At 37.9% G+C, this 27,278-nt stretch overlaps 1 protein-coding gene across 7 annotated transcripts in view; it reads right to left on the reverse strand.

The window, feature by feature from the left end:
- Window positions 1-27,278, reverse strand: part of TP63 (tumor protein p63) — a 231,123-nt gene that overhangs the window by 142,787 nt on the left and 61,058 nt on the right. For all 7 annotated transcript variants that reach the window (XM_019463496.2, XM_019463495.2, XM_019463494.2 and 4 more), the window contains exons 2-3: window positions 5,028-5,156; window positions 4,126-4,258 (exon numbers count right to left, since the gene is read on the reverse strand). In XM_019463496.2, the coding sequence (XP_019319041.1) occupies window positions 4,126-4,258; window positions 5,028-5,156 (262 nt within the window). The remainder of the gene's footprint in view (window positions 1-4,125; window positions 4,259-5,027; window positions 5,157-27,278) is intronic.

A 27,278-nucleotide genomic window follows, 5' to 3' on the forward strand; every position in this document is an offset into this window, starting at 1 on the left:
GAATACTTTTCCTAAGTAACTTTATACACATTGGCTCATTTGCTACATTAGGGTGTTCTCAAAGCTAGAGACCATGATTTCTTCATCTGTATCACAAAGAACATAGCACACAGTAAGTACCAAGGAAATGTCTGTTGCTAGATCTAGTGTATATATACTTGAAATCTTACAGGAATCATGGGCCATTTAAGATGTAGGGCAGTATGCTGTGGTCTACGCCTTTCCAAATACAAGCACACTATCTGCTCTTTTGAAATGCAGAGGTGATGAGCTAAAGACTCTTCATGTATATCTGGGATGCTACAATAAGAATTTATAAAAATGGATGGTTTTAGATAATTACCACTCAAATTGCAAGGGAAAAACCCAGTTCAATTATATATGGCTTCTTCTAAAGCACAAAGAGTCAACAAATGCACAAATAAAAGTTATGTAGTTTCCATGAATCATTCCAGGAGAACATTTAAATATTGATGCCATTATCTACCCATTGAAGACATGACAGGCATACTGTGACAGTTTGTAAATAAGGCAAGGCTGAGATGTGAAGTAATATATACTGGACATTAGAATCAGAAGCCAACAGGATCTTGGAAACATAGGCTAAATTATTTTAAAAAATTGAGAAATCTCATTCATCTTCATTTGCTAATTCAATGTAGTTCAGTCTTCAGTGACATTAAAATCATTCTAATGAAGAAGGCACATATACTCTCTGCAATTCAGACTTCTTTGCTAATAATCAGAGCAACACATTAAGATTCCGTTTCTTGACTAATTATCAAGGTGAAGGTTATATCAAAAGTCATTAAAGATGGATGCCATTCTCGATTTCACGATTTCTGTCCTTAATAATCGGACATGTTGTTTCATGTCCACAGATTCATATTTCTTGCACAGTGAGAACATCTAGGCTGAGATCCAAAATTTAAAAAAAAGCTATTACATGGAAAACGAAAGTAACTTATATGTAGCGTTTTGGAACTATTTAGCTATTAACCTATACATAAGTCAAGCAAAAATATACTATGAAGTAATAGAAGGAAAGAACCTCACACTAGTTGCAGCAGCTTCTTGTTTGAAGGATGATGTCATTTCAAAAATTTGTGATTTAGAATTATAACAGGACCATATGGATCAATGTTAAGTTGAATGCTCTCGGTTTCAATCAGGTCAGTCCTCCCAGGAGCGTTATTAAAAGTCAATTTCAAAGAATCAATATAAAGTGTATATATATATATATATATATATATATATATATATATATATATATATGAATAACTGATGCTCGGGAAATAATGTTGAACACAAATGGATAATTCTTTTAAATATCAGTACTTCTTAAATAACAATATCCCTCAACCCATGAAGCAGTGTATTCTTAGGTAGATACTTATCAGGAGAGCAATGGCATCTGTGTAATTTCTTGGCTTTCTCCCCTTCATTCTTCCCATTTTCTTTTAAAAAAATTTTTTTTAATATTTATTTTTGAGAGAGACAGAGACAGAGCGTGAGTGGGGGAGGGGAAGAGAGAGAGGGAGACACAGAATCTGAAGCAGGCTCCAGGCTCTGAGCTGTCAGTACAGAGCCCAGTGCGGGGCTCAAACTCATGGACTGTGAGATCATGACCTGAGCTGAAGTCGGACACCCAACCGACTGAGTCACCCAAGTGCCCCGATTCTTTCCATTTTCTAACATCCTGTATAGCTTCCATGTCTCTTACTCAGGTAGTGTACTAGGATTTCTCTAAAGTTTCCTTAGCTGATTTGTAAAAGCATCACAATGGACTTTAAATGACTGAAGTTTTGCTCGAATAGCAAATCTGGATACTTTCCAGCAGAAGCAAAAAAAAACAGTGCAAGTAAAAAATAAATTACCTAAAAAGCATAATGCTTTTGGCACTGACAGACCATAGTCAAAAGGGAAGGAATACAAGAGGCAGATGGGACTGGAAGCATTGCTGATGTGAATGCTCAAGAAGAGAATAACCCCCTGGCTGGAGATATTCTAGAACTGCACTACCCAATATATTACCAACTAGCCACAGGTGGTCATTCAAATTTAAATTAAATAAAGTTAAAATTAAGCTTCTCAGTTGTACCAACCACATATCAAATGCCCAAAGGATACATGTGGCTGGTGACTACTGCATTGAACAATACAGAATATAGAACAGTTACATCATTGAAAGAAACTTCTTTTGGACAGGGCTGCTTGAAAAAGAACTTTTGGACTTTATAGATAACTTCTAAATCTCATTTCTTATGACTTCAAAATTTCCTGAGGGTCTATTATGAGACATATATTGAAACAAATACTGAGCATGACAAAATATGGCCCCTGTCCCCTTGAGAGACAGAGAAATAAACAATGATAATATTTTATAATATGTAATAGGACTAAAAATATACCTCAGTTGCCTCAGAGGAATGGTCTCTGCTATATGGTGAAGAATGGTGATATAGAAATTTTCCCAGAGAAGATAGAATACACGGTTGTTGAGGGGTAGATAGGAATTGGGTAGAGGGGGAAAAAATCAACCTCCCACCCCCCCAATAAAAAACCCAAGATGTTCCTAAGGACAAAATTTTTAATAATATAATGAAGTAAACAGCATGACACATTAAAAAAATCACATGCTACAGTGTGCGAAAGTGTGTGAAATGACAGTCGAAACTGTAAATAAAAAGGCTTGATTCTCCATTTTAAGCTTTATATAAATTTGCTCACTTTTATGAGCCCAGGAATCAGAACAGAAAATCCCCAGAGAGAACATACAAAGATAAGTTTGCCTAGGCTCGCACTACCTAGCAAGAGGTGATGTTATTCAGTGAATTGGGGATATCCTAATTTCGAAGCCACTGTCGTATAAGAATTTCCCCCATTTATGTTTAATTATAATACATTCCAAGGCCTTGGGTGACCTGCCTTGGATTTATCCATCAGTCTCCTTTCACTAGCTCAAAGATAACTGAAAAGTGTATTGATACTAGAATGGAAGAGGCCACTGAAGAATTGCATTTTCTTTTCATCAACTTAGTGACAAAACATCAGTGTAACCACAAAGTTACAACTTCATATTTTTGGTTGTTCCCTCTTCCCTTTCCCGACACACCTTCATCCAATATAAAAAAAAAAAAGTACAATCCAAAGAAAGAAAGAAGTACAATCCAGATGAATACACACACACACACACACACACACACACACACACACACACACAGTGAAAATTCCAGAAACATCTTCTATCAGAAAGGCAAGACAAGGTATTTTTAAAGTGATTTCCAAGATCATGCCCACATGTGTTCTATGAAATATCCACCTTTTCTCTACCTTTTGTTTTTGGCCTATTTTTCTAGAAGGGTTTGTTTGTTTGGGTGTGTGTGTGTGTGTGTTTACAGGAAAGGCAACAGAATTTGTACGGTGAATAATCATTTAAAAAATAACAAAACAAAACAAGCCCACTAGCACAATGTACTGCACAAATACAGAAAATTTCATCCAAACATTTAGGATAAGTGTCTTTTATTATTATTAACCCATTACACTCCTTTGTATGAGAAACTGAGGCCTAAGGTCACTAGTGACTCAGTGGTAAAGCCAAGAAAACAAAAGTCAAAAAACAAAAACCACCTATTTTATGTATTATTTACCTTCTTTCCCCTTGTTCTATTACTAGGTACTTAAACTTGTGTCTTCACATTGAATTTACTTTCTCCTCCCTCATTAAAGAAGAAGAGTTCCATCCTGCCCTAGTATAGACAGAATTTGGATAGAATTTAGATCTAGACTCGGACTCTAACTGTCTCTTCCCCCTATAAAACCTTGGACTGGTATCATCCTTCCCAAACTGGGATAGACATGAGGAAAGATTCAGATAAAGGATGTAAGGGATTATTCCCAGCCCAAATTTCCCACACTAGTGGAAGAAGCACATGCAGTAGGCAGAGTTGATGAAGAGAATCCACAAATGCTTAATTTTCTCTACTGACCGCACTGACTTTCTGCCCAATGGCCTAGCCCATTCAGAGCCACCTGCCTTCTCATATGCCATGAAATACAGAGATTTAACAGAGATGTGGATAGCATGGCCCACAGATTATAGGAGAATCTCCTGCCACTCACCCACATGGGGTCACTGAGGTCTGAGTCCTGCATGCGGATACAGTCCATGCTAATCTCAATCTTGTTTCTTGCACCATTTTCTGATGGCTCATCCACAAAGTTCAAGTCAATGGGCTGAACTGAACATATAGGCCTATAATAAAGGACAAACAAAAGGGTGTTAGGCAGGGAATGGGACTAAAACACAAGAACCCAGGGGATAACAGTGAGCTCTCTCAGTTTCAAAGATGGCAGTGCTCATTGGTTGGAGTCAGAAACTCTAGGTTTGAATCGTGGCTCAACCACATGCCGTATGTGTAATCTCAGGCAGTTCAAATCTAAATCCTATTCATAAAATGGGAATCATGATCCTTACCCTTGTCAGAGAATTGCTGGGTGGATGTGGGAGAGAAAGGATGTATCAGGAACTTAGTATTTTATACCCCATCCCTTAGGGTACCAAGTGCTCTGGTATTTCCTCTTAAATTGTTCACTTATCCAAACTCAATAAAGACAATAATCATTTTCCTAGCAGGGCCTAAATGACCAACAAAATTTAGTGTTTTACCTGTTCAGGGGGTATTTGTATTGTACCAGCAACTAAGAGTCTTTAAGCCAAAGGAACAGATTTTGAATATCAAGGGAGCCATTGGGGAACCTATTTGGAGGTAGTCAGGAGGCCAAAATTACACTCCAAAATTATACCACCTTGCAATAATGATCTTCATTCAGTATTATAAACTGAATAAATCTGCACTGAATTTTGACACAGAAATACTATTGGAGGAAATACATTTTTCCAACAATATTGACTGATTTTTATTGATTTTAGGAGCACGTCATAGTAAGCAATATTTTTATAATCTGCATTTGCCCATTTATAATAATTTAAGTACAATATTTTGTGTTTACTTGATACTTACTGTTCCAGAAAATCCCAGATATGCTGGAAGACCTCTGGACTGAGGAATTCACTTGTCTGTGTGCTCTGGGACATAGTGGATCGGTAATAGCTTTCTTTCCAAGAGAAATGAGCTGGAGTTTCTACGAACCTTAAAAGAACAAAAATGAAACTAGAATTATAGTCTCTGTATTTAGGATATTGAGTATTTAAACTAAAGCATACTCAATCAAGAATAACTCAAGTGCATTTGCAGAACCACGCAGGCAGGTACAGCGAATTTTACAAGTTGCATGAGTGGCGTTTCTTTGGGCAATGTCATGGATCCCATTTTGCCATACAGTTAGACAATCACATCTTCTATCAAGTTATTCTGTAACTAATAATGTTGTTAACACTCTACACTTCCACTATCCAGCATCAATGCTCTGAAGATTTCAAAAAGAAAATAAACATTCCCTCATTAAGTCTGACAGCCAGGGTGACCTATTATTAAACTTGTTTTAAAATGACTCAACTGATTATCTGCCCATTCTGCCTCCAGCAGGTAAAAAGTAGGATCAGAAAACAGAGAGGCGTTTAGAAAATTTAAATTTCACCTGCAGCAAAATCACCTCTCTCATAACTACCATCTCAGCATTGTGCCCAGGGAAAATAAACTCAAACCTCTGAACCTAGTTTTTTCTACTTTTTTAAAAATTTTAATCACCAGTTAACCTACCTTGATGTGTATGTGGGTGGTTGTTAATTGGAACGTAAAATTCTATGTTAGACTAAAGGATTAAGTATTCAGACTAAACATCTGAATACGTTGCAAGTGAGTATTATTTCTGTTTGCTCCATTTTGTTGCTGGATCCCCACGTTTGCCTTTACTTAAAAAAAAATAACCTTGATCCCTATATAATGTGGAGGAAAATATCAGCTTTCTCAGATGATGCTGTCTCCAGTCGGCATATTATCTACACAGATCATCTTAGTATGTGATTCATTGTGACTATCAGTAGACTAATTTTACCCCAGGAAGAAATTAGCTAAACTCTTCATCATTACTTTTAATATCATAAAGTGTTAATAAATAGTGTACTAAGATAGTCAATCATCTTAAATTTGCAAATGAATACTCTGAGCTTGTTACATAACAGAAGATAATAGCATTGGATTTATTGTTGATAATTTCCAACCTGTAAGGAGAAATACATTCATTTACTCAAGTTAAACACATTATGAGCATCTATTATTTACTAGCAAGAATAAAGGCCACTGAAAATAAAAAGCAAATAAAACAGTGTCATCTCTAGAAGATCAATGTATAGAAAGTAAGACAGGAAACCAAACCTCTAATAAATAGAGTATGTATAATGCTATGAAAGTACAAAGATAAAATATATCAGCTCATCTAAGGGATCAAAGAGCCTTAAAGAAGGAGAAGAAATTCGCTATGCCAGGTAGGGATTAATAATATGAGTGAGCAGTCTATGGCGACAGCATAGACAAAATCCTAAAATGGAAAATCATTTGGTGTATGTGAGAAAATTGCAAAAAACTCTATGTTAGTAGAGTATAAGATTTAGGGCAAAGAACACTGGAAAACGGAACTGGAGAGAGGAGAAGAAAATCATATGCTATGTTTAAAGAAAGCTTAAATATTTCAATACTTTCAGGTTTTGCAACACATTTTAAAATTAACTTTTAATTTTGAGATAAATATAGATTTAAATACAGAAAGAGTCCATGCACCTTATATGCTGCTCTCCCAATGGTATACAACAACTTACAAAACCGTTCAAACATATTCCAACCAGGATATGGACACTGCTACAACTCACTGATCTTATTCAGAAATTCTCAGTTTTACTTATACTCATGTGCACACATGCATCCATGCATGAGTTACGGATGGATTTCTTTCTGCACAAATTTTGTATTAAATGTGTAGGTAAGCATATCCACCTCTACAGCCTTAAAGGGTTTTAAGCATGAGGTTGCCAGTCAGAATATGTTTTGTACTGAGAAATCTGGAAGCTGCATGAAGGAAAGATTTCGAGCACATCAGTTTATGGGCAAAGTGGTTGCACCAGTCCAGGTAAGACAAGAGGATGCTAGCAGAAATGGGGATGGAGAAGATGGCCACAAACTGAACTACTGGCAAAAGGCTAAATCAGACCTTGCTTATGTTACATTCATATTTTCCCTCTAGTCACTCTCTGACACCTAAAGACCTTCCCTATATTTCTGCTGTCCCCACTAACCAGCTGCAAAACCGCGGGCAAGTCTCTGAGCTTCAGCTTCCTTGACTGTGACACAGGGACAGTCGCCTCAGCTCTGTTGCCTCACAGACACCTACCCAGTCCTCAATGATCTCCTCCCCACAAGGCATTTCCCAGTCCTTCACCTGAACTATAATCTTCCTTCTCCAAACTTTCTTGGCCTTCAGTTGCAGCTCATCAATGATAATTCACCCTACTTTCCTTGGACAACAATCGAGTGTAGAGAATTTTAAGTAACTTGAAGGCAACGTCCATATCTCTTTGTATCCCTTTCAATTTTATATTTCCTTGAGATTGGAGTGGAAGGAACATGGGTTTTGAAGTGAGACAGACTTGGGTTCAAATTTTAGCTCTACCATTGTCACACTTTGAGGACATGGTCAATTTACTTAGCCTCTTTGTATCTTCAACTATGCTTCCTTTACCAGGTGGTTGAAATAATGTGCTACCTATTTTGTATACAGTGCCTGGTGCCTGGGTTGGATTAGGTCAGGTATTACAAAATGTGTATCCAGGAAAGAGTTGCTGAATTGAACTAATTAAATAGCATATTTGAAAGGCCCGTGGAAGCTGTAAAAGTGTCACACAAAAGTTATTAAACCTGAATTATCCCCTCATTTCTCTCCAGTTCAAACTGTTCTTTCTCTTTCTGTGTTCTTTCACCATAAAATGCTCGCCATCGCCTCTCTTTTCTCTCCTAGATCACCTTTATTGACATTGAATAGGGCAATAGCCCCTCTCCTTTCATCCCTCCCCCAAGACCTCAAGCTTTACAGTGACTTTACGACAAAAGTTGAGAGTGAGGTTTGGAATACATCAGCAGTTTTCAAATTGGTTGCATGAAACTCTAGGGTTTCCGGTGCCTCCGTGTGTTCACCAGATGTAAAGAAATGGCCATATTGATAGGAGTCCAGACGCTCCTCCTTCTTAACACCAAGAAATTTGGCGTTTGCCTGTCTTATGTATAGTAGTGTTCCAAGCAAGATTTCATTTGAAGAACAGGTTCTGTTACAGTGATTTAGAAAATCAGTGGTCTAAGTTAGAGGATCTTCACCGTCTCTCCTGTGCAAATCCAGAATTGATTCCAGGTCTCTGAATAAAGATGTAAAATATTATTGACAGGAAGGAAGGAGATCAGCTAGTGCCATAGGGCAGGAAGAGTGAGGTAAACCCTACCTATCTTCAGAGGCTTTGTCTTTGGATGAATCTCAGTGTCAATTTACTCATGGAACAATCACTGTGTTCAAGGGGGTTTGTCAAACCAGTCACACCCACAGACAGGAAGCCTCAAGTCACTTTTTTTTTTCTTTTCAGCTTGTTTTTTGTGGATTAAATACCCTGTGCTCTTAGTACTAACTCAGCAAAAAAAAAAAAAAAAAAAAAGGAACCCTACTCTGTAGAAGTGAGCTGAAAACCCCAAGAGGTATCCACCAACAGTTTGCATTTTCTCTTGCTTTTTTCTTTTCTGCCCCAGGAGTCGTCGTTCAAATCTCTTACATTAAGTTTCTTTCAGCACTCCTGAAAATCTCCAAATCTAATATTTCAGAGTTCCAAACAACCTTAATATTATAGATGGATTTTAGAATTAATAGATCTCTGAGACCATCTAGCCTACTTTTTCTTATTTAATAGGTGGAAAAAGTGAAATCTAAAAAGAACCAGTTCACCCCAGCTATATTGTACTCAACATAAGTCTTTACCCACAGTCCAGGAAAAATAAATTGAATCATCAGACACAAATTTTCATCATGAATTGCCCAACCCTTGGCCTCTTGGAACAGTTCCCATACTTAGCATTTTCTGGATATTTAAAGCCTCTTTACTCCCCTTTAGAGCATCCATACTTAAAACTATGAGAGTAGGAATATACTTGATTGTATACCAACATCCTCTAATTCACTTAACAAAACAAAACAGCATTTGGTAGTGATGCAGATCAGAAAAGAAGCTGATTGGCTGTTCCTCGACTTCCTGATTCAAAGGCTCCCTTGACAGGGTGTCACTCCTTCTGGTATAGAGACAGAATGTGGCACGGAGAACACCAGAAAAGCAGATCTGGAGTGCCCCCTGAGGAACTGTGCCAACACTTGGAAAGATGGGGTCACACATGAATCTAAACCTTTGGGGACCACATAGAATGTCAAAGTCACTTGCCCTTAAACACTGTCTAGACTTGCTATCTATTTTCACAAGGAAACTGAGGCTGATACCCTAAAAACTTAGCCTAGATCCACTGTTGTGCTAGAGCACTGGCTAATGAAAGCAGACTGTTCAATATTCTGGAATTTTTTCAAGCCAGTATTTAAACATAGTCATTATTATAATTTATTACAAAGTATTAAACTTTAAATAATGTTAAAAGCAAAGATAATAAATACTCAAACCTGATAACTTCCTAATTATTTTACTATTATCTATGTTTTTGAAAACCTTTTTTAAAAAATAATGTAGGGAAATTACTCAGATTTTTAAAAAATCCTGTGTGAATTTATTGCTACACTTATCTAATAATGTACTTTAGTGAACTATTTATGTGCAAAAGACTCAATAATACATATGTTGAGTATTATGTGAAAAGCTATGTGTGGATTTATTGATGAATGAGACATGTATGTTGTTTTTTTGAAAGTTTTTCATAGTTTAGTGTCAGAAATAGAACACCTTCAATATTTGCCTAATTTTTACCCTCTGTCATAACCTTATGTGCTCTTTATTTCCCTCTGGACTAGGATCTTCTGAAGGGCAGAAAAGCCAGCATGGAACATTCATTTTCGTTTGTGCTCTATTTGCCTGGTGATTGGCAGAAAAGGATTGCCATTGATTATGACAGGATTTCTCATCACTGGGCCTGCTTTTCCAGTTTTCCACATGACACTTTTAGGCTCAGAGAGGTTAAGGAAGTTGTTCAAGTTCACTCAGCTAGTAAATGATAGAGCTGGGCTTTATTTAGTTACTTAATTAGTTAATAATGCTGAGCCCTAAATTTAAGATTGTATGACTTCAAAGTGCATGCTTTATTAAATTATATATATATATAATATACATATATGCATATATAATATACATATATAATAATGCTCATGCTTTATATATATAATATATATATATATGGCTCTAATTTTCATTCATAATAAAAGTTTTTATAGTTAGAATTTTTTTTTCTGTAAAATAACAAAAATCCTACCAACTCTGTCTCATCACAATCATTACCCCTTTTCTTCCAAGTGAGCAGGAAATGATGTGAGAAAACACATACTGACCAATGAATGATATTGACAGAACATTTGGCCTTTCTGAAGATTCTCAATATTGGTAAGAGCTGACTCTAAAATGTCATGTAAGAAAAAACAGCTGAGGTCACTATTGTTTTCCAAGGGAACTTGAGCAGTCAAAACCTATGGGATTGTTCCCAATTCTCAGATAAAAGTGATTTAAAACTCTGAACATGACTTCTTCTGTATATCCATCCATCCAACCTACCAATCCATCAAATTATTGCTTAACCTCTCTGGACCTTCCCCCAAACAAGTCTTCCAGTTGGCCTCAGGAGTTTTCCAAATCACATAATGCCATTTTTATTTTTAGTTCAGAAGCAATCCTGCATTTTCAGCTTACTCTGCTATTATAACCACTCTGATTATTAATTGTCATACTTAGTTTAAAGGATGCTGAAGAACACCTTGATGCTCTTTAATAAATTGCCTAATCATTGCACACAACAGTGCCCAAGAGCCCTGGAGGAGTAAATTTATTCATATGCTTTAGATATATGTCAAAGTCCAGAAACTCACTCATATAATCTAAATAAGGTACATTAACATCTTTTCTTCATTAAATGGAAATCTTTCCTTTTTAACTTCATGTTGAAAAATGACCAGTCTGTTCCTTACCTTTATATTAATCCCAGAGTCAAACCCATATATCAACTTCACTTCCAGCAAAGAAAACTCACATGGATAAAATGCATTTAGAGCATATATATATATATATATATATATATATATATATATATATATAGTATATATTCATTGTATACAATGCATATACATTGTATATATACATAGTATACATTGTATACAATGTACATACATTGTACATATACATTGTATATGTGCATCGCATGCAATGTATATACATTGTGTATATACATTTTATATGATGTATATACATTGTATACAGTGTATATACATCGTATACAATTGTATATATTGTATATATATTGTGTGTATATATATATATATATTTTTTTAATTTTATGGTTGAACTGATAAACTGTATTCTTAAGAAAATCTCTTTTGTATCTGTCAATATCCATTTATCCTCCATTCTGCCATAATTAGTGGAGTTCCTTTTCATCTTCAGACACCTTTTCCCTTCCCACTACCACCTGTCTGAAGACCTGATTGCCCACAGCTTGCTTCTGCCATAACCTTTTACTGTGCACCCCGAACTCCCAATTCTCCCATCAAAGTCTACATATATCTAGGGTCAACTCACCAGTTGTTAACTCTGAGATAGTGATCTTTTCTTCTCTCAAGTACCAAGTCCTCTAAAGTCGATATTTTGTGCCCCAGTCTCTATTCTAACCAATTGCTGCCTCCAGGCAATGATTTGTCTGGCTGTAACCCCGATCTCTCACACCCCCATCCCAGTGAACCTTCCTGCTGCTATCATGTCATTGGTCAGCAATCTCTTCCAACTTCTGTGTGATCATCAATCTTCCCCAAACAGTATTTCTATCAGGCTACTCCTTTCCTGACCCAGATTTCATAATCGCTCATCTTCGTACCCTGGGCAAAATCTAATTAGACCTCATCCCTCATCCTTTTTATTCCTTTGGACAGACCCTCTTTTCCAAATTATTCAGCTAGCTGTACCTTACACGTTATTTTTTTTCAGCAAGAGTCTTTTCAAATTATAACCTCTTATACTCCACCATCTTCCCCCAGGTCACATTCTTCACATTTACTAACATGTAGTACAAAGCTCAGCACACCTAAAAAAGGTACTGCAATACACTAAATATTTGTGTTGCCTCCAAAATTCATAAGTTGAAACTTAATCTCCAGAGTCATAGTATTTTTAGGTGGGGCTTTGAGGAGATGATCAGGTCATTATGATAGAGTCCTCATGAATAGGATTCATGACCTTATAATAGAGGTCCCAGAGAGCACTCTTCCCCATTCCTCCTTGTGAGATTACAGAGAGAGAAGACTGCCATCTATGAACTAGGAAGTGGAACCTCATGAGACACTAAATCTGCCAGCACCTTGATCTTGGACTTCAGAGCCTTCAAAATTGAAAATTGTAAGAAATAAATCTCTGTTGTTTATAAGCTACCCAAGCTGTAGTATTTTGTGATAGCATCCTGAAGGGACCAAGACATCCACCATATTTTTTTGTTTATTGTTTGAGTTTATTTTCTCAATTTGGCATGTTTTAAGCATTCCTGTCCTTAGTTAATTCTACCGTAATTTACTCATGTTGAAATGGTGTTTCCATATTGTATACCCAGGTCCTCTAACAAATGAGAGGCTGGGAGTCAAAACACATATTCCTACTTTCCTGGTTCTTTCTAGCAAAGAGTTATAGAACAAAAACAAAAAACAAAACTGAAAAAGGCTTTATTTCTCATCCTCTATACTTTCTACAAATAAGAACTCACAGGGATTTTATTCACAGTCCCACAGGAAACCTACAGGGATCTCGTGCTAAACCCCAGGCATCCTGGCTCCCTCTGCAATGCTCTGAAGAAAGTGTGCAATTATAACTTCCTATGGGGCACCTGGGAGGCTCAGTGAATTAAACATCTGACTCTTGGTTTCCGCTCAGGTCATGATCTCACAGTTCATGAGTTCAAGCCCCGCATTGGATTCTGCACTGACAGCAGAACCTGCTTGGTCTTCTCTCTCCCCCTCTCTCTCTGCCCCTCCACAGCTTGCTTGCTCTCTCTCTCTCTCACTCTCTCAAAATAAATAAATAAAATCATAAAAAAATGTAAACTTCTTGTAAACTGAGCTGTCTCTAAATCCATGAACATAAAAAAAACAAAAAACAAAAACAAAAAAACTAAAACATCATCTAACATCACTGTCCTATAATAAATTGATCAGTTAATAGTCTGATCCATTTAAATCTAGAATTTGGCATCTGGTGAAGATAATGATAAGGGAGACTTGAATCCATCTTACTTCTAATATCATTTTTGACATTATAGCATGCAACCATAGACACTTACAAACTTACACACAAGGAACATATCTATAAACTGCTCCCAAATTACAATTTAGAAGACATCTGGGGCTGCCTGTGTGGTTCAGTCGGTTAAGCATCTGACTCTTGGTTTTGGCTCAGGGCATAATCTCACAGTTCCTGAGTTCAAGCCCCACATCAGGCTTTTTTGGGATTCCTTCTCTCCTTCTCTCTCTGCCCCTCCCCTGCTCGCTCTCTCTCTCTCTGTCTCTGTCTCTGTCTCTCTCTCTCTCTCTCTCTCTCTCTCTCAAAATAAGTAAATAAAATTTAAAATTTTTAGAAGATATTTGAATAAATGTAATCACCATTACATCAGGCTTTGGATATGTTAGAGTTTTGTACTAATGTGAAGACCTGATAGGAAGTTCGTGTAGCATCCATGACTGAGATATATGAGCATCGAGTTCTGGAAGGACTATGGGGAAATACAAATCTACAGGGGAGTTTTCTTAGGATGCAGTTTTCTTACGATTGCAAGCATCCTCACCCTGGATACTTACAGACTATTATCTGATCATTTATTATATTTAAACACTAGAAGATGGTAAATTATCATCAGATCCTGTCTAAGCTTATTTTTTCTTGCCTCAGTGCATACTTTACTTTGTATTGTAATTATTTATGTACTTGCCTAATTGTCTCCATTAATATATTAGTATTTTAAATATAGGATGGTGACACAATTACTAGAGCATATCTCAGAAACATAGTGGTCAATATTTTATTGCTACATAAATAATGATTCACATTTGTTATACATACTCTAGTATGAAGTTATTTCCACATACATCTCATTTGATAGTCATATTATGACCTATGTATCATCTGAACCATATGAAATCATTATTTTAGAGGTCAAAAATGGTGAAATATAGCAAGTTTATATGGCTCAAATTCATAGCATGGGTATTACTATAGCATGGAAATTCATAGCATGGATAATCAGTTAAATAGCTTATTAAAAGACTGGTTAAGGTCATACATTCCAAAAGTCAATGGCACATCCAGGTCCTGAACCTCATTCTTAGGAGTGATTAGATGGACAACCCACCAAAGAAAGCAACATGGAGTGACATTTGTATTAAGTGATAAGAGATTTTCTGTGTTCTTTTTAAATATAAATTTGTCTAATGTGTACATTTTATTCTAAATATGATCTACAAATTATAGCAAAATAATTTAACGTGTTTATCAGCTGTATATGTGATGGGCTGAAGAATTAGTAGTGAAAATTAAAGAAAAAAGCACTATGGCAGGAAGCTTCAAGAACAAATTCTTTGGAGCATCCACCCTTACCGATTTGCTAAATTATCTTATGTATTTCCTTCAACGTAAGGCCACCATATATTTTCACCTGCCCTGACTCCATTTGTTCCAAGTCTTGGTACTGAAATAGCTTAACTTAAAAATTTTACGATGTATTTTATTTTATTATAACAGGAGATAAGATTTTGGTGGTATAAAAAACAGAAGTTTTTAAACATTAAAAATCAATTATCTTGTTATTCCTGACCCTCACAAACACCTTCATTTTCTCTGTTCCCTTCATTCTACTTCCCTTTGATCATGCTTTACCCATTTTGCAAAAGGGTTTTTACAGGGTCTGTGTCGTGTATAAAGTTCATATTACCATGTTTACCTAATCCCTTAACATTTGATATAAGAATTGTTTATACCAGGCTATTTCAATAATTTGTTTTTTAAATTTTATTCTAAGTTGTTAAACATACAAATTGGCTAAAGGGAGGAAATGCAGTTTAACAAACCTTAAATTTTAGAGATTTTTTTTTCTGAATGGGATATGATACATGTTAAAGGATATTACCTGGCAGTAATGTTTGATATTTAAATAATAAATCATAAGGATTTATTTATTGAGCAACACATTTATAGGCATCATTGTGAAAAGAAGCAGGAGAAAGAGAGAGAGGCTCTGCCATCTTTGGTTCATCCTATCTGCACTTCTGTATATATTTTCAGACACTTACCTGAAACTGTATTATCTATTTACTTATATATTGTCAGTTTCACCCACAAGAATGTAAGCTCAATGAGAGCAGACTGTTTGTTCACCGCTGCATCTCCAGGGTCTAGAACAGTGCCTAGAAATACTGCATAATGCTTGTGAATAAAGAATGAGAACATTAAGAGATTTCATGGACTGGAATCCTATCTGTTTCTTTTTCCAACTACCCCACCCCGTGTTCCCAACACTCCCATGTTAGCTATTGCCTCAGTTCCACTTTAAAGACGTGAGGAAACTATAGTTCTCAATAATTAAGAAATGTCCACATTACAGCCTCTTGAAGATAAAAACTTACATGAATATATCTTTGCATATATGTTCATATATAAATAACAGAATTCATAATAATACGGCATTCATAAATATTTGTTGAAGGAATGAATGGCCTTTGTTCACACAGACTAGTAGAGTTAGTGTACAAATACAGGTCAAATTGATTCCCAAGTCTTTTTTTTTTTTTTTTTTTTCCTGATAGATCACAATGACTCCTGTGAGGAAGTGGATGTTTTGCAACAATGAAAGAGAAAAATTTAGGAAAAAAAAAAAAAACAAGCACAAGAATAAAGAGACAGGTACATACACCTCAGAAGTTCCTGAGAACTTCAATATGATGACAACCCAATAAAAAGGTTCCCAATGGTGATCCTGAATCATTAAGAGCTTGCATGGTACATACTATTCTTGGTTTAAAAAGACAGTGAAGTATGCCTTATGCTCGGAAATATCAACCTTCCAATATTCTTTTAAAATACTATTTAAAGAGTATATGCTTGTTTATCTAGAAAATCCAACATCCCAGAATGACATATTCCCAAGGGCTCCTGGTAGAGAAATTTTGTTTTTACTAAGACAGTATGGCTCTCTTTGTTCCTTTCTGACCAGGATCACATCTTGTCTTAGAGTACAGTTTCTTATTTACAGTTTCCAATGGAGACGTAGCTCTCGGGCATAAGAACCTCATTTATTTCAGTAGTCTAACACAGTAGCAGGCACCAAGTGGGTGTCAAGCAAAGGCTTCTAGAAGGAAATATTTGGAAAATAGAGTACACATGACTATGCCAATCCCTACAGAAACAACAGTTAACATTTGATTGCTGCTGTAGGCAAGGTATTCTGCGATATGCCTGACATGCATTTATTTCCACAACATCCTATGATGTACATGCCAATACTATCCCATTTTACAGAGAAGAAAACTGAAGCCAAGTGGTAATTTACTTCCTCCAGAGTACATGGTAACTGGGAGGATGGGACATCTGGGGTCTGAAGGATTTGGTTTGAGAGTATCTAGTCTGTTAATTACAAAGTGAATGGCTATGGGCAGATTATTCTGCGTCTCTAAGGCCGAATTTCCATATCTGTAACAGTTGAAAAAAGAAACAGCACCTATCTCACGCAAGAGGGAAGGCCTTGAAATCTTACCTCAGAAGGTTACTCCACTTCCTCAGCAATGGGCAGTCGGTGTCACACTTAAAGTTCAAGAGAACCACCTGACCCACATTTGGAAAATACAGAGTCCCTGTCCCTACCTCCCAAAGATTCTGTTTCAGATGATCTGGAATAAGGCCCAAGAATCTGCACTTTAAAGAAACTGCATGTGAAAGCATAAGGCTTGAGAAATCACCTACATTCTAATCCCTTTGAAGCTTTTATCGAAAATGTAGCACCTTGATAAATCTGCATTTTCTCCAAATATCCATCCTCACATAGGCAAGCCATTATCACAGTCTTGCTCACTAAAATGTCTTTTTTATCACCTGAATCAAACAGTATGGTGTAATGATTACAGTTAGTATTGTATAATACATCCTACATGCCAGGCATTGTTCTAAATGCTTGATGGATAATAACTCATTCAATCCATCAACAATCCATGGTAGTTTGACTATTTGAATCCTCATTTTATAGATGAAGAAACTGAGCCACACAGAGCATAAATAACTTCCTCAAAGTACACACTCAGTCCGTGAGGGCGACAAAATCAGCCAGCTGGCTCCAGAGTCTGGAGCCTAACTATCTATCACACTGTGCTGACTCTCTCAGAGACAGAGGTCAGAACCCTGGCTTGCAGGTGATTCTGGTCAAGTCTCTGCTCCTCTCTGGGATTCAAGTTCCTTCTCTAGGAAGTGAGGGGGCTGTCCCTAGTGATCTCTCAGGCCCTCTGGTCCAAAGATCCTATCATTTATTTTACAGGAGACTTTTGACCTTGTTATCTGACGGACCAAGTCTCTAGAATTGCTGACGGTAAGACACGTTCTCTCTTCTAGAACTGCCCCGCTATTATTTTTTCTTTACCTGCCAATTCAGAAAACTTTCCTCTGAGTCACTTGTCCTTTCTTCTTGGTGAGGAATCCAAATGCACTTCAGTCTAGAGCCGGTAGGTAGATCTATCTCTACAGACTTCCTTCTGAGCCCGCACTGCTGTCTTTGTTTAATCAGGCTTCCAAAGTGCTTATGCCTGAGCCTGTTTCAACCTCATTACCCTCCCAAAGAGGCCCACCGGCTTCTTGTTCCTGCTTTCCTATTCTCCTTCTGAGCAACAGCACTCTTCAGACCTAATTGGTGCTCAGTCCCATCTCTCTAGAGTCGTCCTCACACCTGTAATTCTGTGCTATCACCCCATTCCAGGCTTCAACTCGTGGGCGTTTAGCCTCCTTTTTCTTAAATCTGGCTACACGTTACGACACTTGGGGGAGGGCTGAAAATAGAGATGCCTGGGTGCTACCCCAAAGCAATGAAATCAGAATGTTGAAGCATAGGATCTGGGAAGAAGTATTATTCAAAAATTCAGAAGTTCCACAAGAGATTCTAATGTGCGGCATGGTTGAGCACCATTGGTGTCCAGGGCTGATGATTCTCTAGTGGGGGGGATAAGCAAACTGGAATCACCTGGGCAGCTGGCTCCTCCTCATACCCAGGGAGGGAAGTCCCGGCATGTGAGGCAGACAAGGAGCCACCTTCCAGGTGGTTTGAAGAAGCCCCTTTGCGAAACAAAGTTCTAGCTGAACCTTTAAAAGCAAGATGGATCACTACACCTTTCTTTCACCCACCTTAGTGCAATATCCCGAGGCTTCTCACTGCATCCTGCACCAAGTTATTATTTCTTTTCTTTTTATGTTTTTTAATGTTTATTCATTTTTGAGAGAGAGAGAGAGAGAGAGAGAGCGAGCATGAGTGGGGGAGGGGCAGAAAGAGAGAGGGAGACACAGAATCTGAAGTGGGCTCCAGGCTCTGAGTTGTCAGCACAGAGCCTGACGCAGAGCTCGAACCCACGAACCGCGAGATCCTGATCTGAGCCCAAGTCGGATGCTCAACCGATGGAGCCATCCAGACGCCCCTATTTCTAATCATGAAGAACAATGCAGAGGAAAAAGCACTTGACTTGACAGTAAGATCCATATTCTTCTTCTCTGTCTGGACTAACTCGCTGGGTAACTTTGGGGGATTCCCTTTTTTCAGTCAAAGCTTCATTTCCTGCTATATGTAAAAGAAGCTAATTGGATTACTAATCACTAAGCTTCCTTCCTATTTTAGTTGTCTTCTATTTGAAGGCCCCAAACCTATTGTTCCTCAACTGTTACACAATCAACCCCAGTTCTTTCTTTCTACATTCAGCTGACGCCAGACGGCACATCTAGGCAAACCTCTTCCTGATCCCTGGTGAAGATTGCCCACTGCAAACCAATACCGGGCTTCAAAGGCTCTTTTAAACTTCCTTACTATACCAAGAACTACTGCTGCCCAAGCTTCAGTTCAGGCCCCTGGGTCTTCACAAAGGTCCTTCCTGTCAGAGTCCTCTGAGAGCAACCCCATGTGAGAGCAATCACCTTTCACATTTCTCAGCGTCCCACCTCCTGCAGGAAGGCAGGGATGATGAATCCTCTAGCTGTCCAGTGATTATAAGGTAACTGCAGTGTAGCCTTGGAAGGCTTCTGTTTGTTCGCTCTGTCTTAGTGGGAGATGGCCGAGTCTGTAAGGAGGTGCTGGCTGATGAATGTGCAGCAGAGAAATGGTAGCCAGAGTCTCTCCCTTTCCCTTTCTGCCAGCTTCTAGTCCCCTTTTTCTTGGGAGATGCACCATCTAAAGGTGTTGGAGACGATGGCCTCTAAGGCCACCTACACTGAGACTCTTTCTAGGTAGTATGTACAAGTATGTGGGTGTTTTCCCCCCACAAGTAATTGGAATATACCTACACTAACAATGATAATAAAAAATAATAAAATTACTATTTGACAGGATGAAAAATTAAACTGAGGAATGTTCTTGGGTTTGATCTGCTCTGCAGTGGTCAAGATCTTCCTCTTTGCCCTAGTTCTTTGACTTTTGAATCTGGGATTGGAGGAAGGAGAAAAAGAATGAAGAAAAAAAAAATTAACAAGGGTATTTTAGTGAATCTACTGAATAAAGGGCTCTGAGTCAGAACAAAGGGTAAAAATGAAACATACATTGAGCTTGCTGGGGAGGGGAGCTTGGGCAGTAATTGGCAAAAGAGAGATTAATGGAGTAACATGAAGACTGGAGAGAAAAGTAAATAAGAAAGGAAAGTGTTACTCAAGGCTACAAACGGGCTCTTCTTTAACATCCTTCCAAAGACCAAAAACAAATAAATAAATAATAAAGGAAATTTAAAAGAATGGAAGTAAACAAATGAAAAAAATGAAAATTCTTTTAAGCTGTATTTCATCCGTGCTTTTTAAAAAAATTAATGTTTATTTATTTTTGAGAGAGAGACAGGGAGCATGAGCAGAGAGAGAGGGAGACACAGGATCCAAAGCAGGCTCCAGGCTCTGAGCTGTCAGCACAGAACCTGATGCAGGGCTCGAACCCATAGAACTGCCAGATCATGACCTGAGCCGAAGCCTCACCCTTAATGACTGAGCCACCCAGGTGCCCCTGATCTGTGCTTTTTGAACACTGTACTACCTAGACAACCCCGACTGGCCATAGGCTTAATGGCATAAGAAGCATGATGATATTTAAGACACTTACCTACCTTTCAAACAAGGAGATTCCAGAACAGTTCATAGAGAAAAGGAGAGGCATAATCCCATAGAAAAAGACTCTCCAGGGAAATCTGGCTCCAGAAAAATGGAAGACTCTCAGGTAAAAAAACAGAGGTCTATAGGGGCACCTGTGTGGCTCATTAGGCTAAGCATCTGATTCTTGATTCTGGCTCAGGTAATGATTTCACGGGTCCTGGGATCCAGCTCCAAGTGGGGCTCTGCCCTGACCTGCTTGGGATTCTCCCTCTCCCTCTTTCTCTGCCCCTCCCCCACTCTCACACACAGAATCACTCTCTCTCTCAAAATAAATAAATAAAATTTAAAATATTTTAAAAAACCAGAGGTCTACAAACAACTACCCACATAAACAACTGCCGTCTATTTCCGTAAAGCATTTTGGAGTGCCGCCATGCTTATTTGCTTCGAAGAGTCTGTGCACCGCTCACATCACAGTGTCAGAGTTGAGTAGTTGCAGCAAGGACTACATGGCCTATCAAGCTAGAAAGAGCTGCTATTTGACCTTTTACAAGATTTATTTATGAGTAACACTTACTACTAGACATTTTAAAAGAAAACTTAAGAAATAAAAGTTTAACTGCATAATCATGAATACTTCAAATTATCAAGGAGGCAATGGGTAAGCATGTCTGTTGTTGGAATGTTTATAAAAACAGTTGGGGGGGTATAAGAAGATTTCCAACAAATTAGATGCTAAGAGAGCACCTACGGAAGTGTGAAGTACGGGCACAACATCAAGGAGACAAACGGGATGTGATGGCTGCTGCAGGAACGAATTCAGAAATTTACAGCTGAGAAGGAGCTGAGCTTTGGTAAGTGATGCCACAGACTGGTTCTAGACTGGATGATGTAGGAGCAAGTATGAGAGGAAGGTTTCGCTAACGGGAGCAGCATGGTGTTCTGGCCACTGCAATGCTGTCGCTGGAATTTCCCTCTGCACAGTTGGTAATCCATGATATTAAGCTCCACCCCTAGTTGATGCTTATGACGCATCCTTGAAGTTTCTTTTTCTGTAGACGAGCACTTCCTGTTTTTCCAATATGTAGCCCCTCTCCATCAAAGCATGCCCTTAATGATATTATCTGTCTTTAACAATTTGTTGTTTTTGTTTTTTAACAATTTTTAATTTTAGCTTCCCGGAGCCTGAGGGGAACAGCACATCAAAGAGCAAGGGCTTTCTCCTTTTCCCACATAAATGAATTTCTTAAGTCTATCCTTTGCATATATGTTCCCCATAACTACCAATTCTGTCTTCTCTTTGTAAGCTCAGTGTAACGACTGACTTTTGGAGGGTGGATTCAATTTCAGGCTAAAAGGAAAAGAAGAAAACTGCTCTAAAGGATGGGGCTTATCCAGTGCAGAACAGATCTCCTCAGGCCTAATTTCCAGATTTTGCAGAAGCAATAAATAATTTAGGGATTGGACAAGCATGATTATTTTTGATTAATGAAACTGACCTAATTTAAACAGGATATTTACAACCCCGATTTCAGATATTCTCTGTGACCTGCAGGTTAGTGAGGTCATGTTATTACAACATTGCACATAAAAAAATGCAAATTTAGAACATTTGTGTAAAAAAAAGTCTACAACCATAGCTGTTTAAAACAATATAAATTTTCACTTGCCAGTTCATCCACCTTCTCCTAGGAGCGGTCAGCTGCTGCCTGTAGCTATGTTTCCTACATCTTAGTTATCAAAAACAACTTTATTTGTTTATTTTTCAAAGTTATTAAGTTTGTCACAAGTATAGCATGATACTCCCAAGTGAATAATGATCTGATTCAAGTGAAAGATTATATTTAGTATATTATTAATTATGAGATGATCTGTGATTGGCCCAGATGAAGGTGTGTGTTTGTGTGTCCAGAAAGTTATTAAATGGCAGTAGAACAACTTCTTCGTTTCAAAATGCTGAAACATGGGAGTGACTTACGGGCAGAACACAGTGTGTATATGGGTGTGGGTGTGTGTGTCCATATTTTTTAGTTAAATGTTTTACCAAGTTATTGCAACAAATGGTTATGAACTGGATCTAAAGATTCTTGGAGATTCTGATAAGTCTCTGTTAAACAAGGTCTATGATTGGTAGATGCACTGAAGAGAAATTTTAGAATAGATTAGTGCCATAATGGGAAAGAAATGTGAATAAGCTAGCTTTTTATTTTGGGTTATTTTCAAAGGTTTGGCTATAAAGTTCAGGCTACCGGAAAATCCTTCAGTCCTGTTGCAGTGAGTGCTGTAGATTTCTGGCTTCTCCAGTGTGTTGAGTGAGGTGAAAACTGTAAAGTTCTTTTTCTAATGAAACAAATCCACTGTTGGTACTGAGTTTGGGCAGAGGGAGAGTGGTAAATTCCATCTCTTTAACAGAAGTGATCATGGAATAACGAATGGTTCCATATTTTGGAGTTCAAAGGTGAGTGAAGGATAACCTAAGTATGTGTAAATTACCATACTGTTTCTACAATGTATTTAAATTGAGAATGTAAGAAAATCTTACAATGTAAATTCATTACAACAAAATCGTCTTGAACAAATCTGCTATCCCTTGGGGTTTGACCTCTCTCAAGAAAAGTGAAAATAAAAATATATTTTACGAAAGGGAGCATAATACATTAAAGGGAAGTATCTAATATAATTAAAGACAAAGGTTCTAAAGGTGCCTAATGGGAGCATTGGGAACTGATTGGAAACATGAATTTTGGAATCCTGATTTTGCCACACTATAGATGTTTGGCTTTGAGTGAGTTATATATAAGCTTTCTAAACCCCATTTCCCTCGTTTGGAGAATAGGGATACAAATACCTACTGTGTTATGTTGCAGTAAGAGTAAAGTATCTGGTCCAGATCCTGGCAGGTACTCAATAACAGGTAGGTAACAGTTATCACTGTTCTAAACTGTGGTCTAAAGTGAAATTCCCATCCCCTGAGAATGATGAGTCATGGTGGTTACAGTGAAGTTCATGGTTCAGTTCTGTGGAGACTTAAAGTTATTTCTCAGACAATTTTATGGTCTCTTGATTTTTTTAACAAAAGAAAAGCAAACCAAGCCACTGCACAGAAATTTATACAGTGATAAATCTTTAGAATTCCACACTAAGAATCCTTGTGGTTTATGTACAGTACCCAAATTCTTTACCTGGCTAGCTGCTCTGATTTTTAGCACCAGATTTATATACCATGATGACTGGACCCAAAACCACCACAGGGGTGGTCTCAGACTTGGCACTTGTGACCTTATTAAGGGTGTAGAATCATTTCCCATCAGTGACTGTATGTAATTGCAATAATCCTTTGCTGACAGGTATACACCTACTAGGTCTTTCTGCTGAACAAGGCACATTTCCTGAAGGAAAAAGTAGCACATTCATAGGAGACCAAATGTATTCTCCCTAAGAACTTCATCTTCTTGCTGGCCAGAAAATATCCTACATGATCTTTGTTTTAGAGTAAAAGATAACTAGGGGCACCTGGGTGGCTCAGTCAGCTGAGCATCTGACTTGGTTTCAGCTCAGGTCATGATCTCAGTGTTGCTGAGATCCAGCCCTGCTTCGCGCTCTGACCTGAAAGTGTGGAGCCTGCTTGGGATTCCATCTCCCTCTCTCTCTCTGCCTCTCCCCAGTCTTGCTGGCATGCACTCTCTCTCCAATAAACAAACAAACAAACAAACAAACACCAAACATTTGAGTAAAAGCTAACTACAGTGGACAAAAATGACATACTCCCAAAACAATTGCCACAAACTGTATTTCTCATTCACATTAAGTCTTAGGAGAATATTTACTTCCATGCAGCTCTACTGTCCAACTTTTCTATAAGTAGAAACTCCGAGATCCAGAATCCTTCCATCCAGGCCAGGCTATCCTTCAGAGCCTCAAAAATTTCCCCTGGGTCCTCTCTATCCAGCCTATAAGTGAAGAGAGGAGGGAAGGGGAGACAAGGGAGAAGAGAGGAAGGGAGAGAGCATGGGAAGGATCTTATAGTAATCTTAGGAAGTGGGGAAGTAGCAAGCGCCAGTTCTGCCATATTGCATTGGTCAGAACCAAGTCATGTGGCCACATCTTACTTTAAGGGAAGCTGGAAAATATAGTCAACCGTGGAAAATAAAACCGTTTGGTGAACACATACCAACCAATCTTTTTCTTTGTTTCACTTTTTTTTTTTAATTTGGTTTTGGATTTCAGGATACAATTTTTTAAAAAAAAGATGATGCTGGTATCTGTGCATGTGTAAAACTGACATAGTTCTGAGATGCATGCTGAGTGAAATCTTTGACATGTATTTACCTCTTTTATTCATACTTCCTCCTAAGAATCTAGAGGCCTCTTACTTCTTAGAGGACTTTGGAAAGATTATCTCTAACCAAGGGAAATCTATCAAAGACTATGGTGTACACCAACGAGAGAGAGAATCTTGAAAGCAATCTTGAAGATAGGAGAAGTTGTTACTCGAACAGCCCCAAAGTTTACATAAAGGAAACTTCTCAAGATTTCCAAACACCTGACTTATAAACAGACACCTTAACAAAACTCTGGCAAAGCAAGATTTCTTTCCTGTTGCTTGTTTTTCTGTACTTGTTCTTTGAATGTTGATATTCCTGCAGTGAGCCAGTACTATGTGAAGGGATGACTCCTGGAACCAAAGCTGAGAGTTAGTCTCTTTGCATATGTCTCAGTTGGCTCTCAGGACAAGCAGAGCACCAGAGTTAGAACAGAACCCTGGGAACATGAGCACCTTTCAAAATGTCATGACAAGGAAGAGATGAGCCCAGAACTTGAAAACACTTAGAAATTGTTCCTTTTTCCACATTCCAACTTGTGAGAGTCCTTTGTTATCTTAGATCACACACAAATTCCAATTACATGGTGTCTTTAATTTAACTACAGGTGACAATAACATACCACTGAGCATCTGTAAATATCCTGTATAAATTGGAGAGTTGGAAACCCACTTTACCCAAATTGCTTTTAAGTTTCAGATGTGTGACACAAAAATGAGAACTTTTAAAAATATACTTTGAAAGCTTTAAGCACTCTTACCATGGTGGACAAAATCTTTTCACTTGATGAAATATTTCCTAATTAGTGATTTGTGAAATCTCTTAAAAAACTTAAAAACGATTTATACTTATTGTATTCTTAGCATGTTTACTAATATAATATGCAATTATAAAGATTATGAGAACTTTAGTTGTAATTGTGAAAAGGGATGTAAAAAACTTCCAGGAAAAAGATACCTAATATTAGAAATTTAATAACTGACTCAATTAACTCTACATATGAAATTGCAATTTAATTATTCAACTATAATATTTGTAAGAGAAAGATTTGAAATATATTTTGTTATTTAATGGCAGCCTTCAATCTCTGCTCCTTTCAAAATTCAAAGAGGAAGTAAGTCAGGGAGATGGGAAGATTGACTTTGTGAAGTTGTAATTGGAACAGTCCCCTGGGGGTGGTGGAACACATTTAAGACTGCTTCCTAGTGGTTTGGGATAAGATAAATTTGTTTCAGATGAAGGAGACTCACCTCAAGAAAATTAGCTATTTATCCAAGAACTCAAAGACCAAAGGGAAAATATCAAAGGCGAGCTTTCAGTCCTGCCTAAAACCAGATGCTCATGTGTAGATTGTTTACTTAAGCACTGATAACCAGGCTCTTCCCCACTTGTTAAAACAAGTTAGTAGTTTGTCCATTCATTCAGCAAACATTTACTGAGTACCTATTACTTGCCAGGCAGTGTGTTAAGTGCCAGAAATACAGAGAATAAATCAAATGCTCTAAGAGCCCGTGGGTGGGGGTAGGGATGGAGATGGAGAGGCCATCAAACCCACATTAAGAGCTAGGTTTGTGCATCTCGATACATATCTTTTTTAAAATTTATTTTCTTCTTTTTCGAGAGAGAGAGAGTACACACAAGCAGGGAAGAGGGGCGGGGGGGGGGCGGAGGGAGAGAGAGAATCTTAGCAGTCCCACACTCAGTGCGATGCTGGGCTTGATCCCACAACCCTGAGATCATGACCTGAGCTGAAACCAAGAGTCAGATGCTCAGCCAACTGAGCCACCCAGGTGCTCCTCCATACATATCTGATCTTTAAGCTAAATAATCAGGAATTCCAATCCCGACCTATCTCCCTACTGGAACGGTGGTCTGGGGGAATTCCACATAAACCTAGATCTTAGAGCTATAAGAGATGGTGATAATGGAGACCCCCATCACCCCTGAGTTTATAAATTGACCTGATTACAGCAGACATCTTCAATGGCTTCCTATCAAGTTTGAAGCCCAAACTCAATGGCATAGCTTTGAAGATGCTTCATGATCTGACTGTAATCTCATCTCATAAGAAAATATAATTCATAACTAGTCTTAATTTCTGAAAAAGTTCTTGCATTTCATGGCCTCTCTGCCTACTTTACTTTCTTTCAGTCATATGTGTTTACTAATCAGTGACTTAGCTAATCTTTATATCACCTCAAATATAAGTCTTCAGAAATGTTTCTTATCCCTCTCCAGTCAAGATAACTCTGTCTTCCATACTTCCATGGTTAGCTTCTAGTTCTTACTGAATTCTGCCTTGTGCAAAAGCTAGTTGTGCACATGCCCATTTCTATTCCCTGTAACTGAGATCAAGGGCGATGTATTACTATATCTTAATATCCAGCACTGTGCCTACTAATAACGTTGGTGCAGGGGTATAACCT

Source organism: Panthera pardus, unplaced genomic scaffold (assembly GCF_024362965.1).
Source record: "Panthera pardus isolate Hobbes unplaced genomic scaffold, ASM2436296v1 HiC_scaffold_16, whole genome shotgun sequence".
NCBI classification, from domain to species: Eukaryota; Metazoa; Chordata; class Mammalia; order Carnivora; family Felidae; genus Panthera; species Panthera pardus.